The 17,500-nt window shown below is 40.2% G+C and overlaps 1 protein-coding gene across 6 annotated transcripts in view; it reads right to left on the reverse strand.

The window, feature by feature from the left end:
* The window catches only part of DENND1A (DENN domain containing 1A), a 159,585-nt gene that overhangs the window by 106,795 nt on the left and 35,290 nt on the right, over window positions 1–17,500 (reverse strand). For 5 of the 6 annotated variants that reach the window (XM_042052484.1, XM_042052483.1, XM_042052485.1 and 2 more), the window contains exons 4-5: window positions 5,695–5,744; window positions 2,749–2,868 (exon numbers count right to left, since the gene is read on the reverse strand). In XM_042052484.1, coding sequence (XP_041908418.1) covers window positions 2,749–2,868; window positions 5,695–5,744 — 170 coding nt within the window. Of the gene's footprint in view, window positions 1–1,370; window positions 1,451–2,748; window positions 2,869–5,694; window positions 5,745–17,500 lie in introns of those variants that run through there. The other variant, XM_042052487.1, reaches the window with a different exon arrangement.

A 17,500-nucleotide genomic window follows, 5' to 3' on the forward strand; every position in this document is an offset into this window, starting at 1 on the left:
GGCTCACCCCAATCCCGGCGGGGTCTGTCCCTCACCTGGGCTCACCCGCAGCCCCCGCGGGGTCTCTCCCTCACCTGGGCCGTACCTGCGCCCCCGCGCGCCCTCTGCTGGCGCCGCCGCCGCAGCGCAGCCGCTCAGGGTCACCGCAGCCGGGCCCCGCAGCTTCACCGCGAGCCACAAAATTGGGGCAGGGAAGGGGAACCCGAAGAAGAGAGGCAGGTTCGACATTGAATAGAGCAGCTCTACATTAAAGACATCCACAGAACACCCGGAAAAGCAGGTTTCAAAGTTACCAGAGAGTTCATCAATCTGTGTGAGCTACAACAGCAGGAAAAACACTACGGTAACTATCTAAAAAGCAGATTTCTAAATAGTGCTGGTTAAAACAGTCAAAGCAGTTCCCTGCCAAATGGAATTGCCTCTCTGCTGGCCATAGGGTAACCCCACTGCTACTGAACTCCAAGAGGCGCCTTGCTGTGCTCTGCATCCACAGGGAAAAGCCTCTGAGTCACTTCAAAGCTCGAGTCCAGACCCTGACCCTGACTTCTGGCCCTCGAGTACTGGGTCGGCTTCCAACTTTGCTTCCAGAATGCTGCAGAAATTTTTTAAAGCACTCTCTGAGAGAAAACAATTTCCTTTTTCTGCTGTTCTTCTTCAATAACTAATCTAAACATGTGATGATTTTCTACCTCCAAACCATTTTACCATGGCCAGACCTAGAAAATCCCTGATAAGCACGTGAATATCATCTCTAGTAATAAACACCATCACTTAGTTCTTATATTGTTGCTGAGCATAGCAAGGAATATTTGAAGCTTGCTGCCATCCAATCTGTAATTTAAAAACAATTAAACATTCTTTTCATCCCCATTTGGTTTTACTTATCGTTCTCACATTCTTCAGCATGTTTTTCCCCATCCATTAACCATGCACCATCCTTTAGTACATAAAAGACACTGAGAAGATTCACATCAATAATGGGAGCTGCAGTCCTGGGAACAGAGGAAGTGATTTCACGTATTGCTGATTTACACTCTTTATTATCCTCTAAAACTTGCATAAACTTGCATTAATGATGAACTTTCTTTTTCTCATCGGTGCACAGGAGAAAGAAGCAACAGGAAGGAAGTGAAGAGCCCCAATTCATCCACTGTGGTTGGTTTTTTTTTTGGTTATGAGTTGAAGCAGAAGGCATTTAACTACAACAGAACTCCTCCATTTCTTCTTGGCACGCACTCAACATAAGGGAGCTGACAGCAAAGAACTCTTATCCAGGAGGGATCAAGAAGAGACCCAGACTATTCCTCATTCAGATTTTCTTTTTAAAACTGTGTTTCTCCTTTAATTTGACATTAATCAGGCAAAGTTACCTTCTGTAAGCAGACACTGCCCACATGAGACTCAGGGAATCAGCACCCGACTGTACAGGGGAGCAGCTCTGTGGGAAGAGCTGGGAAACACCTTCCTGCCTGCAGGATACAGTCCATGCTGCTGGACTTCCAGAGCTAATAATAGCTGAAGTGTCTGCCACAGAAAAGACAGAATGAAAGAAGACACTGAGCAAACACTTGTCACTCTGCCTCTCACTCAATTAATTAGGAATTTGGGTAGATTTCACAACAATTTTTCCAAATATTAAGCTCCCATTCCATGGCATTGCTGTGTGCAGCCCCCTGCAAGGAGAGGTGACCTTGTACTTTGCAATGTCCCCCTGGAATGCTTCAGAGGGGGCACATTCAGTTAGACACACCCAGGGTCCCTCTCTGAGGTGCCCCCACAGAGGACAAAGACAAGTTCCCCTGTTCTCACCCTGGTTGTGTCCAGTGCAAAGCCAGCCAGGGATGGCCCTGACAGATGTCTCCAGCTGCTCACAGAGCAGTGTCCTCATTTGTGAGGCTTCAGCCCCAACTGTGCTGTCACCTCCCTGGCTGTCCCCAGTTACCTCTGGGCTGGCTTTACCTGGGCTGGCTTTACTTGGGCCACTGCTCCTAAACTTCCAATTCCTCATGAACACACAGAAGGCAGAACGTAGAAGACAGGCAATTCTTAAATTTGTTCAAAACAAGACAGACCAGATGCCACATGAAAATCTTCAGTCCATGGAAGTTCTTAATGGAACTGAAACATTGGTAGACATCAAAACTGATTTTACTGGCATCATTTCTTGTAGCAAATATAAAAAAAATTCTGGACTGTATTCCAACATGGCTGTGGGAGGTTATCAAAAACTACTCTGATAGAGCCTCTTGGCCCATTTTCTGTGAAATGCATAGTTCCAGCTTCCACTGACAGTCTTTATTATGCCAAACTTCACAAAACCCTCAACAGGACAGAGGAAAGCTCACACATACAAACTTTGGGGCTGTGGAGAGCATCAGTGACATTTCTCAGTTACCAACAGATGCTTTGTTAATAAAACTTGCATATACAAATGTCCACAAAATGTCTTAACAAGATCAGTTGTGACAGCTAAAGATAACAGCTGCCATCATGCTATGTCATATCAAGTTACTGCAAATAGACTTTTTTTACCATGTTGTTAACTCCAGAACGTTGACTACAAACAAATACAGTTATCTACAGAGGAACTCCAAGTGCAAGGGATTTTGCACCACTTGTGCAGAAGAGCAGTGACTTTGAGGACCAGATAGGGAAATAATTCTGAACAGCTGGAAATGGTAATTGCAGTGTAACTGCAAAGTCAAACACTGCTCCTGCAGTCAGCCAGAAGCCAAACCACAGACCTACCTTAAGATACAGAAGCAGCTCTTGGCCCCTGAAGATAAGCGACAGAATCCAAACCTCTGCTTGCTGTCAATGTCTGTGAGCACAAACGTGAAGTTCTGCCCAACTTGGTTAACGGCATGGCTGGAAACAGAGCAAGAGAGAAAAATTACTGCTGAGCTACCTCTGTGTCAAGTATCACATGCAAGTCATTGAACCTATAACATTTCCTCTTTCAGCAGAGTTTTTTTGAGAAATTAACTAAAAAGTATGCACCCTCCAGAACCTTACATATGCTTGATGAGGGAGGAGTGGGGGGTTTGTGGGGGTTTTTTCCCATTTTTTAAGCATGGGAGGATACTAAAAATGAGTTTGTCTTTAAAAGAAAATGGTTCTGATTATCAACTAGCAACCAGCCCCATGTTCTCTCATATAACCCAAAATATTTCTAATTATAGGAAATTAAGACTTATTTCAGGTCATGTTCTAGGGCTTTTTTAGGTTTTCTGAGAACTGAGAAATCTGACTTGCATTGACGTGCAGCTTTACAAGGCACTCCTACCAACTGCAACAAATACCCTGGTAAATTCAAGGCCATTTAACTAGCAGTCACAGGCCTTAAAATATTCTCTTCTATGATGCCACATGCAAAAAACAATTTCTGTGGGAGAGTACACACTCAGTGCCTAGAGGAAACAAAGGAAAAACAGACTTGCAGAAATAAAAGTTGGATCCAGATGGGAAAGATGTCACTGTCCAGCTTAGAAAAAAGAATCCTTCAGTGGATTCCAAACAGGGAAGGAAAAACATGAAGTGATGAAGATGAACAAAATTTAAAGCACTCCAGTAGCCTGAGAATTAGCCAGTGTAAGTACTATCATTCTCCTGAAATCTAAATGTCAGCAGAGGAACCACTTCCATAAACCACACTGAGCTGCTGGGGATACCCAAAAATCCCTCACTGGTGGTGTGTTTTATCTGCAAAGATTGGATGTAATGTTACTATGGTGATTTTAGCATGGTGTTTTAAAAGGGGATTATACGCTTAATTTTAACAAGGTTGAGAGCTGAGCGTGTGTGAGAAATAGCATTTGAGCTGACAATTAAAATTATGGAACAGGGGAAAAAACCATGTTTCATTAGCAGCAGAGAGAAGCTTGTTTATTAAACAACTCAGACAAGCTGGTGAGTTCCTCCAGAGCAAACCTAGAGAGTCCTGCATTTATGTGACCTGGAGAAACCAAACCTCACTGACAGGTCTTGCTCAAGTTTCAGTGCCAGTTCTTCACAGGAAGGATAAACTTTCCAACATAAAAAGTGTTCTTCCTAAGATTTTAGTATCCGCCCTTCAGATTCACGGCTCTGTTTTCAAATGTTCAGAAGGTCTAGTTAGAGCCTCACAGGATGGAAGCAGCATAAATCTCATCTCTAACGGGGCAGACAGAAGTTAGAGCCAGAGGAAAGGGGAGAGAGGAAGAGCGATTGCCATAAAATCCCCCCCCAGCACCTACACCTGACTACCACAGTTCTGGCAGGGAGTTGGACCGAGGAGCAGCTCTGCACTCCTGCAGCTGGAGAAGAGCCTCTGCCTCATAACACCACCACAACAGCAGGAAACTCCTGGTCCATTGCCTGAAGGAATGGCAAACCAGTCCTTGGGGTTTTGACCACTGGCCACAATACATATGAACAGAATCAATGTGAAAAGAATGGAGTGACTGCCACTGAGAGTCAGAACCTTCAGTGCCACCAACACGTGTTTTTACATCCAGAAGAGAAGGAGCACAAGCATCTTCTTCAGCTGCCACAGCCTTAACTTGAGGTGTGCTCTGCCTCCTGCAGCATGGGAAGTCCATTCTCCATTTGAAATTATTAAGTATGTTCTGGGTGACAATGTCTCCTTTATGTTCAAACTGGTTGGCTTGCAGTCTTTCAGTGACAGTCTGTGATACTCAGACAAACAAGTGGATCCAGAAATGGGAATCACTTTTCATTATGTTCTCATTTGCACCCCATATGGGTTTTCAGTGTTCTATCTTTCAAAATGTTATATTGCTGAGGAAAACCAAAAACAACAAAACAAACAAAACCCCTAGGTACAATAAATCTACACACAGAAAGCATAAACATTTCTAGTAGAAACAAATACATGAGAAAAATGTATGAGTATTTGCCTGCTTCCACCCCTTAGGAAATGAAAAGGATGAGCAGCAAAAAAGTGATTCCAAGCTCTAAAATGAGAAAAAGACTTGCAGCAGTTTAATCACAGTAAAGGCCGATTCCCTCAATCCAAACCATTCAGTGTCTCAGCTGATGAAGACAAGTCATTCTGACCGATTAAGTGATGCTCAGAGATGAGATGAGCACTGGTGTATCCTTCCAAAACTTCAATTCTTGTTCTTTTCATGAAACCATCAAAAATAACTCACAGTAAAAGCAAAACTAAAAAAGTTCCAGAGTTTCCTAAATTACATGAATTAAATATTCTCAGATCTCACCTCCACTTTACGATTTCCCCCCCAAAATTAGAAGTCACCTTAAGTAGCTGTCAAGTAAAGCATCAGCATTCCAGCAACATCAAAAGGCCTTTCAATGTAAAGCATTTAATTAATTGTTCCACCCAAATTTTGGCAATTAAGAAATAAAATGTATAAGCAGACAAAGCTTTGATATTAATAGGTATATTTGACAATTCCTACCCAAGCATTTTCCATCCAAGCACTGCACAGAAGTAAAACAAAACGCCCTCACAGTGCTGCCACTGAACAACTCCAACTTTTGAAACTTCCTTTTGTTTCATGGTGCCCATAAAAACCCCAGGAAAAAGTGATTCTAAGACTATAATTTGCACTCAGGTGCTTTAAGTCCCAGTCACACAGACAGAACACTATGAATGGTATGGCTTTTATTTTCTACAGCGGTTTTATTGACAAGCTTATTTTCTTGTAAAGTTTGAAAAGCTAACAATACCTGTCCACATAGAAGGGGAAACAAAACTTGGTCAGAGTCTGTAGAACTTCCTGTAGAGAGAGAAGAAAAAAAAGAGATAATTTATACACCTATGGGGACCAATAAATCTAATATTAACCACATCACACAATTTCACAACTTTGCCCTGAAGAAATAAGAGACAGATGAAGAAATATGGGCTTTATCAATTACATGGAAAGAGTACCAGGCAGTCAATCATGTGAAATAATAAACATGATCAAACTTCATTAAAAATGAAAAATTAATCAAGATTCACACATGGACAGGCAGCAGGAGCCATCCAGCAATTCTCCAAAGAGGAGGAGGAGGTTGGGTTGTTGAGTGTTAACACCTCTCTGGGGACAATCCCTACCCTGACCATATGGATCGGAGTGAATAACACCAAACCACATGGGCCTGGCCTGGCAGGACCACTTCTGCTGGCACAGCTTTTGACTGTTACCTAGGAACAGAGGTCTGGGGGATTAGAGAATACTTCCTAACATCAGCAAGATAAATAACAAAAGATGAAGCCAATAGGTCTCATAGCAGGAATGTTTAATGTTGCCTACTGCTATTAGAAAGGAAATCTGAGTGTTAAAAGACTGACTAAAATAATGTGTATTAAAATGAATACGGATTGTTTAACCTACAAACCATTTTCTAAAAGTTGCAAAACAGCACCACAAACAGAAAAGCATTTAAGTGTGAGAGCAAAGAAAAGGGTGAATATGAAAAGTGAGAACATGATCAGCAGATAATAATTTTCAACTTTACAACATTAAACAAATACAGTCACTAAAGAGGCAAAACCAGAAACATGTTAGTCCTAAAACCGTTGTATTCATAGACAAAAGTAAACCATTAGATTTTTAAAATTTGAATTCTGTAACCCACAACCCACCATAAAGGTTTCTCAGTTTGCAGATCTTTCCTACAGCTAATTCATTGCTCATTCTCCTTCACACTTCAATATTTCAGGTCCTGAAGTGTAAATTCTACTTCTGCTTTCAGAACCCGGAACAAACAACAAACCCTCTGATAAATTCAACACTTTTCTGACCAATAGCAATAAATTATCATCAATAACTAAATAGATGCTTCTCGCTTCATTTATTTCTAAGCCAAATGCCATCATTCCCAAATAAACTCCATCAATCTAATAACCTCTCCAGTGAAGCACAAAACATATTGACTCCCTTGCAGGAACATGTTCCTCCTGCATAATTCAAACAAGCACAGCCCATCCTGAGCCGTGGTTTCAGGCTCAACTGCTCACACTCTTCTTTGGAGGTTTCTTGACAACTAAAACGTGGCAAGTTCTGAGGATTTCAGGCAAAAACAGATATGGAAACTTTGACTTCTTGACAGTTTATTGATAGATTATTTAACAACCTCCTGTTTTTAAAGAACAAGAAAGGATCTATTGAAGAATGCCATGTAGAGCCAAGATGTCTCCTCCTTTGAACTGCAGCAGGAAACTTGGAAAGGAGCTATGTAGATTACAGAGTCAACTGTAGAAATCTCTATTTTGATACAAAATAATGCCTTGATAGTAAAGGTCTCATTAATATGATCGGGTTCCCCCTGGTGCAGAATCTCACTGATTTTCACAAGTTGAACAACTCCAATTGCTCAGGCACAAAAACTGCATCTTGACAAATTTTAACTATTACACAGTTGTCCTTTGCCACAACTGAAATCTTACAGTGCAAAATGTCAACAAACAAACAAACAAAAAACCTACGAAATAATTCTAAAATTATGAAATTATAATTGCAGGAGAGCAAAGCGCCTGTATCTTTTTTGGCCTTATCAATACATATTGTCCTCAAAATAATGACTGTTTTCCTATCGTTTCAGAAACAAAACCATATAGATACATAAAATTCTGAAATAAAAAGAAGATAAAGCCATCAGTCACCTCAAAAAGGCAGACTACATTCTCTCTATTATTTTGATGACTTGAATAATTCCTGCAACTGCAAGTAAAACCATTCACATAATAAAACATTCAGCATCTCATCAGCATTGTGTCACTGGAGAAGTGCATTACTCAGAACTTACTCTGTACTTGTTCCTTGATATTTACAGCTTCCAAAACACAGCAAATGAAGTTTTCACTTAAACAGGCCATACATTTGCTCTATACTGCTCTACATTGCCTTCTCCTTTAAAGAAAGACTTTACAGTGATATTATTATCTGGCTTTTGCAATGTCATTGGATGTGATTTGCCATTCATTATACACCGATTCTTATCTGGCTCGATTCACAACCAAAAAAATTGAGACTAGCACAGGTTAACTGCAGACTTATTTTTCAAAGCTAACTATTAAAAGAATGTAAATAACATACGTAGAATTAGTTTTTAATTAGCAAAACTGCTGATCTTTTGCACGCAAGAAGAACAATTACTGGACAATATTCAATTTTTGCTCAAGTTGCAAGCTCATTACTCTAAATATAATGCTGCTTTTTAAAAAATTCTTTAAATATTCCTCAGTTTGAAAGATAAGCAATACCTGCATCATTCATATACAGTGTCCTACCCCAACCTCTTTAGGTGGGTTATTACTTACGACCTAGAAAAATCTTCATTTCTTTATGATTTCAGACAAAAACCATAACAAAACAAAACCTAGAATTGCTCCATGTTGACATCTCACACTCTTTTTTTTTTTTTTTAACCAACATGAAGCACAGAGGAAGTATCAACAGTCTGTTTTCTTGTTTTATTCCCTTATGCCTATTTTCATAAAGAAAATCCTACATACATGCCTGTAAAGCAAAGCCCCCTAAAAAGACGACCAGAACCCCCCCAGCAATCCAGGACAGGCAGCTGATCAACATAAATTACCCGGGAGCTGCCGCTGGGGTCTCCAGGGGATCACACACCAGTTTTCTGGATCAATCCCCAAGTTTATATTTTCACAAATCTTTTTACATGCAGTTTGATTTTTAACATTTTAATGAGCAAAAAGTGCATCTCCAGCAGCCAGTCACCAGAGCTAAAGTGCAGGGCATGAACCATGTCCCGGGGGATCCAGCGCAGCCGTAGCACCAGGGGCTGGAGCACAGGCACCACCTGCCTCCCCGTCCCAAGGTTCCAACTCTTTTCATAATCAAAACACTGCTGACATTATAAACCCCACATGGGCTTTCTAAAATCCTTCCCAATCAATAAAGCCAGTACATAACTTATCGGAGACAACACAGAGCTCATTGATTAAGTTTGGTTTCAGTAGCAAAGTTTTCAAAATAAATGAGGCAGGAACACTGCGCTCAGCCCTTTTGTGTCACAACCACCTCTGAAGGTGAGGCAGGCTCTGCAAGGCTTTCCTACACACACAGGACAGACTTGGAAAGCCAGGCTGGGAAATACACACAATACACACCGGGCTCGTGTCCCAAATCATCTCTCTGTAGCAACCAAACAGTAAAGACGGCTCAACAATGCTGAAAAAATGTGCACATTCACTTGTGAATTTAATATGCAAGCTGCAGCTGAAGTCTTTTTTTATTTTTAAACTCTTCACCGTATGCTCCCACTTCCAAATCAACAGAACAACTTGAGATTCTCTTAAATACAGTGTGTTGCTTCACTTCTCCTGCTCAAATGAACATCACTAACAAATATCCCACGGGCGGCTGCAATTAAATAAAACTGCACTGATAAATGATGTGCAAATGGCTGGGCTAGAGAAGGGGCTGCTGCAAAGTATCTGCTCTTAGAAAGATTCACAAGACAACAGAGATGCAAAGGGGAACAAGAAGTGTAGGGAGAATTTGGACAGAAAAGAAATTAAAATACAGGGAGATCCGTTAAAAATGAGTGAATAAGGTGTGATACCCAAACAGGAATGTGAGTCAGAGCAGGGAAACAACACACCACACAAACCAACAGGTTGGGAACCTGTAATGGAAAACCTGAGGAAAATCTGGATGAAATTGGAAAGACCACCCAGAGCAGAGACTGGACCTTTAGCTGTGGATCCTGGAGGGGAAGGGGAAAGGAAGGAACCCCAAAACCCCACAAATATATTTTACAAGAGAACAGAGCATGGCCAGTGAGAGGAGTTTTCCACGGAGAGAAGAGATGACTCCATGATGACAAAGGTGGATGCTGTTTTATTTCCTTGCCCTTACACCAGAGGCAAAGTACAGCTGAGGCTGCTGCCAGTAAAAACGTTACACAGAGAGGGTGGGAATACAAACACTTTTCATCTTATCCAGCTTGAAAGGTCATCTGAACCCAGCAAACCAGCATGAAACGCTCCCTCTGCCATGGAGGGACACCAAGAGACTTCCAAAAACATCAACAGACTGAGGAAGCATGGAGGAGAAACTGGAGAACAAGGAGGGCCCAGAAGAGAAATGCACCCAGCCTGATGGGCACAGGGCATGTGAGCACAGGGAACAGGATGCCCACTTGACCAGTGAGCAACTACAGATGACTTTATGCTCCTTAGAAGCAACATCAAATTTAAACACTGCAGAAATGTTAATACAGCACTGAAAAGTGCTAAGACATTAACTGAAGCAAAATATTATCCAATTAAATTTGGATTGTACATTAATCTCTCCTATACCCAGAGAATTGTAAACAGCTCTTATATTTAATTCATCTATTTGAATAATTTTAAGCTAACAATTAATTAAATGATCCACTGCAAGGGAACAACAGATTTAAGAATTAAAAAAAGTTGTCAGTCCACCCAAATAACCAACTTAAGCCTGATAACAATTCTGTTTAAAGCCCAGAGGAACAGAACCATCCAGAACACCATCAATTCTGTTGGCTGTGCAGGGTTGGTCACAGACATTCTCCTAGCAAAGGGAACAGCTTTCTGCACACTAATAAACACCTCAGGAACAATTTGGTAACTTTAAACATTTCACAAAGCGACTACTCAAACTTTTACTTATAGAATAAAAATGTAAGAAAGCAATGCCAGCACAGAAAATTCAACCCCTAAAGTGACCACAGCTCTGAATGACAAACAGGGATCATTCATCTCGTGTTCTGAGAACTTAAACCTGAATTTGCATTTATTATTCGTGCCAGTTTATATTATTTCACATCAAATTTCCCTGAAGTTATGATTACAGAGAATTCTCATCAATTAACAAATGGTGTAATTTGTAGTTAAAAATCAAAAGAAGCGTTTCAATGCCAGTAGCTTATAAAAATGAATTCCCAAATTCCAAAGTGAGGACCCTGCACTGGGGCCAGCATCACACAGCCACAACAAAACACTGAGATTGAGTAACATGACAAAGCAGAGAAAGCAAACAATCAACTTAAACTCAAAATTTCTCTGAGTTCTAAAGATTTTTCTAGTTTTTAGAAAACTGATACAACAGAGATTCTTTTAAAAAAATCATTGCTAGTTTAAAATAGTTATGTCAAATTTCATATTGCGTTGATTTTGCAATAAAATCTTTTTACGCCTTACAGCAGTACTGAGCATTACTAAATTTTGTAACGTACAAAATAATTTAAGAAATAATTTTAATCTGTTCTTTAAAAGAATGTTCTATGCCCAAAAAAATCTGGACATAATAGAATTACTTTAAATTGCCTGAATTTAGTTTTATCTCTACTTTTCTATTTCTACTGGTATTCCAATACAACTTTATAGCACTAGATTATCCATTTGCTTCGTGTTCCAGAAATCCATCAGCTCTTTCTGAGAAATTCTAAAGCTTGAATTAGGGGAGGGTTCTATTACCCAAGTCACCTCTCCCTGCCTGAGGGTCAGCAGGGGAACAGGGCCATACAAAATAATATCATTTCATTGAAGGTAACTGATTGTTCTCAGGAAAACATTGTTTTAAACAAACAAACAAACAAACAACTCCCAACACACATATCCACAATCCTGGAAACAGGAAGAGCAGGAGATAAATAACATTTCCTAAGCATATTCAGGCCTGCTAGTATTTAAATATTTTAAACGTACAAAATACGTGCACAGATGGGCAACTTTTCTCCTTGCATTACTAAAAACATATTTCAAGATAAAGCTCAAAATCCCTGAATTTTTTAAACCTAATTGTGACTCTGTTTCTTAGAATTCACACCCCAAGGCCAAAGCTTTCCTGCCACCAGTCCTTCAAATCTGATTTGGACATTACACGGGAGGAGGCTCCAAGCCTCCCTGAGGTCTCACTCCTTTTACAACACACGCAAAAACAGGAGATAATGGGCCTATGCTGAATTCCGGGCTCTGCTCAGCTCCTCCTGGGACACAGGCCTAGCAGATGTGATAAAAACTGTGTCAGAGAAGTAGCTCTAGTTTTTGCCTTAATGACAACTTCAACCTCTCAACTCATAGAACAAAAGAACAGGAACGACTACTACTTTTCTCCAGTAGAAAAAAATCTGAAAGTAAAGCTGAACTAAATATTTAAGCAGTTTTTCAACAAATGTCTTCAAAACCCCTTCCGTAAAAGCAGAGATTTAGTTTTATTGTAAGAGAAATAGATTTTAGCTACAAAAATCTACAGCTACTGTTGTACTGTTGAGTAATTGTTCCAATCTTAAATCACAAAGAATTGAAAAATTATACAACCAGGTATAAAAAAAATCAGATCCAATTATGTGCATAAATAGTGATCAGTTGGTAAAGGTAAGAAGTGTCAATGTCAGAGAGCTGGAACACTGATTCAATTAAATGTATTTTAAACATTTAGTGACTAAAACCTAGGAGTATTTTCACTTGCAGATTTAGCAGAAATTAGGTAAGAACTATTAGCTGTGAAAAGATAATCACATCCTGCTCAGCCCGTAAGTCAGTTGCACAGGTACACTGCACCAAAACCAAAGCTTTAAATCTATCCTTCGGTTAGCATTTGTTAAATATTATAATTCTGGCTTAAGATGAGTGGCCCTTTCAGCCGTCGTCTCCATCGCTCTATTCAGCTCCGAGCACATACCCACTTAATCAGCAATCATTGTTCTCTGAGGCAGGACTTTGTTGTCAAGACAAGCACTGAAACCTTTAAAATATTTCAGAACTGGCATAAGAAAAAAGTGATCTTTGTCAAACAAGGACAAATGTATGCAAATCTTTTATAAACATTCACAAACATTTATTTAGCTTTTGAAATGTTGGCCTCATTTGAGAGCATGAAAATGAGGGGGAAGTAGGAAGATGCAAAGGACAGCTTAGAGGCTGGCACACTACATAAATATTCAGAAGGAAGATTATAGGATTCATGTTAGGCTGTCTTAGGTTTCTCCAAAGTCCACATAGAATACTGAAGAACAAAACTAACGAGAAGTAGAGCAGATGTTAGACAATGCACCAGCCCTCTTTTCCACACTCACTTGGCTATACTTCGATGCTTTCATTTTTTCTTTCAATATGGTCAGGTCATTCAAGGATTCTCCTATAGACTCTGTATTGTGGCTACAGCGCTATAAGCTGGACCTCTGTCAGCTTTCCAAAAGTTCCTGATGAAAAGGCATTATGCAAATTGTACCTCTCTTACTCTCTTTTCAGGAAAAAAAGCCTCCAGTATGCAGTCATCGGAGTATTGGAAGTCCCAGCCTTCATTTCTGTATGGCTGTGTTTGCCTTAGGGCCATGCTGCTTGTTTTGACAGTGGATCCCCCCAGATAGTTGGGATTAGTCGAGCTTGTTTAGATAAACTTGAAATCAAGGCCTTCTCTAGGTAGACAGCTAGATGTAGCTACTGAGTTTCCAGCTGCCTTCTGCTTTCATCCCAAAACAACTGCAGATTCACAGCAGAGATCACAGCCACAGGCTATGTCACATACATAAGTACAAAATTAAAGGCTGCTAAAAGAAGCCTTTGTAAGTCTTAGTGCTAAAATAAGGAATCTGTACTGCATAGTTTAAACAAATTATTGAAGAAGCACCAATAAAGGTCTGCAGCGGAGAGTTAACAAGACGTGCACAGAAGAAATGCTCTGCTTACATAACTGGGCAGGATCAGGCTTTGCTAATCACCACTGCCCCATCCACTGTGCAGCCTCCCCAAAACACAGGCAAGGAAATACTCGAAAGCAGTGTCTGCTACAGCACCTGAAAAGGAACTCTGTTCGTCAAATACAAACTTTATATTACAGGAGACTATTATGACAGCACTATTCCAATTAGATTTTCAGTCACATACACAACCAGAGTTGATCTTTGCTATAATCAGATAATGCAAACCACAGGACTTCATTCACACAAATATGTTAAAAGAGAAGGGCCAGAGCTCCAAACCGAAATTAAAACCTAAAATGAAATCCCATCCATGTGACTGTTACACCTCTATAAATCTGCACTGTAGTTCAGCCCCAATAGGAGATTCATTCTTCATGAGGTAGGAAAAACCCCAGAAACAGTTTCGACTTTTTTAAAGATTGTAATGTCTTCTAGCTGGGTGCAAATTCTCATATACACTTATGCCACATCCAGGCACAACAGATGGGAAACTGAATTAAAGGAAAAATTAATCCCTAGGATGTTATAAACAACCAACCAGAAAAAAAAAAAAAGAAAAAAGAAAAAAAAAACAAAACAAAGAAAGAAAGAAACAAACAACTTAGTTCAACAAATAGTAAATAGCATTAAAAATCAATTCCCATCTCTTGCTCAAGAGAAAGGATGCGCAGAAACTTGCAATGTTGGAACACTTTAAAGCCAAGAGCAGAATTTTGTGTTTAAGAGGACATGGTTAGGATTGGTCACCAGCCTCTGCCTCTATGCACAGGAGGTCTCTGGAATCACATTTCTGCCATTTCCATATTACAGAAATTCTACCATCTCTCACTGCAAAATTAAGTAATTTCACTGAAAAGCTCTTTTATGAAAATTCAAAGCATTAAAAACGGAGAGATTAACATTAGACTTCAATTTCTTCCTGCACTGGTTACCAAAGAGAATCCTGAATTCCCTTTGTCATTCCATACCACAAATCCCCCATCAGTGACACCCTCAGCAGGAATAAGCTACAGACTGGGAATCCAAACCAGCAATTGTGCAAACACCTAATTCCTGGCAAGTACTGAGGAAACCAGTTCCATCACTGCCAGTGGACTCAGAAGAAATCGGAACAACACTTCGAGAATTGTTACCTGAAAATGAAATCTGACTGCTAATGACACAGCTCTCACGGTGTTATCAAATACCAGCAGCTGGTACAATCCCTGGATTTGCCTTCTCACAGGTGTCCAATTGCTGTGCCCAAGATGCTCCTCTCTGCTGAGGAACGCGTTCAAAGCTGCCACTAATAAGCTATTTAACACCTCCCTCACCCAGGTAATATCTGCCTGTTGCAGTGAGGAAGTGTAACAAAACTAAACAAGCATCCCAAAGGGGGCAACAGCTGACCAACTTTGAAACTTCCCAAGGCCCTGTTTCTCAGGCTCGTATTCCCATCGCACCTGTTTGAGAATTCCCTAAAGAACGAGACTGAATGATGAGTATGATGAGGACACTCCTGCCCACAGGGCAAGAAGAACTTTTACAACATATTCTGCAGAGATGAGATGGAGTCAGTGATCACCTCAGACAACTGAAGGTTATAAGAGGATAAAGCTTTTCACATTTATCAGCATTTCTACAACTTTCAGATTTTCAAATATGAGAATATCCTAGAGAGGATTGTGGTCAAAAACCCGAGAGCTACAAAAACATTTCTTAGCCCTGGAAAGTGGTTTTTACTAGAAGAAAGGAGAGCTGATATGACCAAAGATGGCCAAAATCAGAATCTGAAGTTTTCCAAGTGAAAAGCAAAGAACTTTGGACTTCCCTGCTAACTTAACACAGGGTAATTTCCAGCTTGTCCCTATAACGTGCCACCAGTTCCATGCTGCTGTCCAGACACACATGACAGTTTGAGTTTGTGAATACCAATGAGTGTCATCTACCAATCACCACCAAATCCTCCTTTGCAAGGGACAGCACTTCCCAACATTGCTGTCCGTGCAAACACCACCACCACCAGTCAGAGCACAGAAGAGCTTTACGTGCAGGGAGATGAACTGGCTGTACTTTAACGTGCCCGAACCCCCCACTGGCAGGACCTTGAATGTTATTTCATATTCTTCTTAAACAAAACAAAGATGCTTCCTACATATTACAAGTCTCTAAACAATAATTTTGAAATAGTTTATGAATTGATCAATAGCACCTGTATAAAACTGAATGGTTCAGGAGCCTGGTACAAGACAATCTCCAAAACGACTTTGCTACTGACTGGCTCAACAAGCCCAAGTAGAATAATGCTGCTGAAGTATGTCCCATTTTAAAGAAACCCAGCTTTACTTGCAGTGGATATTTTATACCTTTATCAATAAATTTAAACAAAAGTGATAATGATTACTCACTCTAGACCTGATCCCACAACCTCTACTCACATGAGCAGTCCCACAGGATTTTAATATGACCACCTCAATGAATAAGAGTTGGCAGGACAGGTTTTAAATTATTCATATATTCACAGATTTTTAAGACCAGAAGGGACCATTATGATCATCTAGTCTGACCTCTTGTATAACAAAGGCCATACGGTTGTAGCCAGTAATATTTGCACTCACTGAACCATCTGCGGTGAAATCAAATTGTGTTTAGCAAACTTCCAGTATTGATTCAAATTTTACATGAAAGAGAACTGAAATTGTTTAGAAAGTGGCTTGGACACATATCCTCACAACTGAACCCAATTACTCCTCTGTTTCTATTCAGAATTCTTCTGACTTCTGGACACACTGGCTTTTGACACGGTTTTCAGACTCCAGAGTCCAACACTACCTCAGGTACTCTCAGGCCAAAACCAAGCAACCTCCTGAGCTCCTTCAAAACATTAATTGCCAGTTAATTACTATTTGCTTTCTGCACTTCTACCACTCCTTCCCTGTACCATGACTTCTGAGACACAGGTATCATAAGTGAAAAGACATTCAATTAATACTATCAATAATGCACAAACAGGAAAACCAACATTTCCACCTCAGCTCTTTCCCAGACAGGATCATGTGCAGCAGCTATTTCAACCACCAGCCTGAAGACAAAAACCCCCAGTTTTGGGTATTTTCTCACTCACAGCATGTCTTAGACTTCAGAACTAACTTCTTTCATGCTCACACAGGCTGATTTTACTCTGCTCACAGCAACTGCAATGATTTTTACATCCCATCACCAAACAGGAGTAAGAAAATAAGACAGACATCTCGAATATTATGATGCTACGTGAACATCTGAGCAGATCTGATGGATCATTGAAACCAGATCTTCTATCAGGCAGTCAAATACATATCCTGGCTGAATTCTCTCACCACGGAAATACTTAACTAACCTATCATTCTTAGAACTACTAACTCCAATTTTAAAATGGAACTTGGCTGAATGGACTATGTCAAAGGTTCTGTTAGGAAGCAAATCACCTTTGCTGTGCAGCTCTCCTGGTCTGCTGTGGCACAAAGGCCCTGCAATGCACCTGGAACACAGACCCATACCCCACTACAGACACAAAGACATTGGGCTTGAATAGGTTCTGCACTTTTAATTCTAATTAAATGATACCAGAGAGGCACAAATAGAAATACATAAGAAAAGCTAACCTCTCAGCTACTTGGTCTAAAGAAATGCAATGAAAATAGAACTTTTACCATATGACAAAGATGCTTAAGACAGAACAAAGGAGGAATAAATGAGGATTTTTCTTCACTTTCCTATATTAATGGAAATACATCTGGTCTAGAAAAACACTCTGAATTCAGAAAGCACTCAGTTCTATAGTCAAAGGCCATGGTTTGGTCCTGTCCACCACCTCTGTTCTCATGAC

This window comes from Corvus kubaryi, unplaced genomic scaffold (genome assembly GCF_017639235.1).
Source record: "Corvus kubaryi isolate FWS band 111438036 unplaced genomic scaffold, C.kubaryi_AGA036_p1.0 78, whole genome shotgun sequence".
Classification (NCBI taxonomy): domain Eukaryota; kingdom Metazoa; phylum Chordata; class Aves; order Passeriformes; family Corvidae; genus Corvus; species Corvus kubaryi.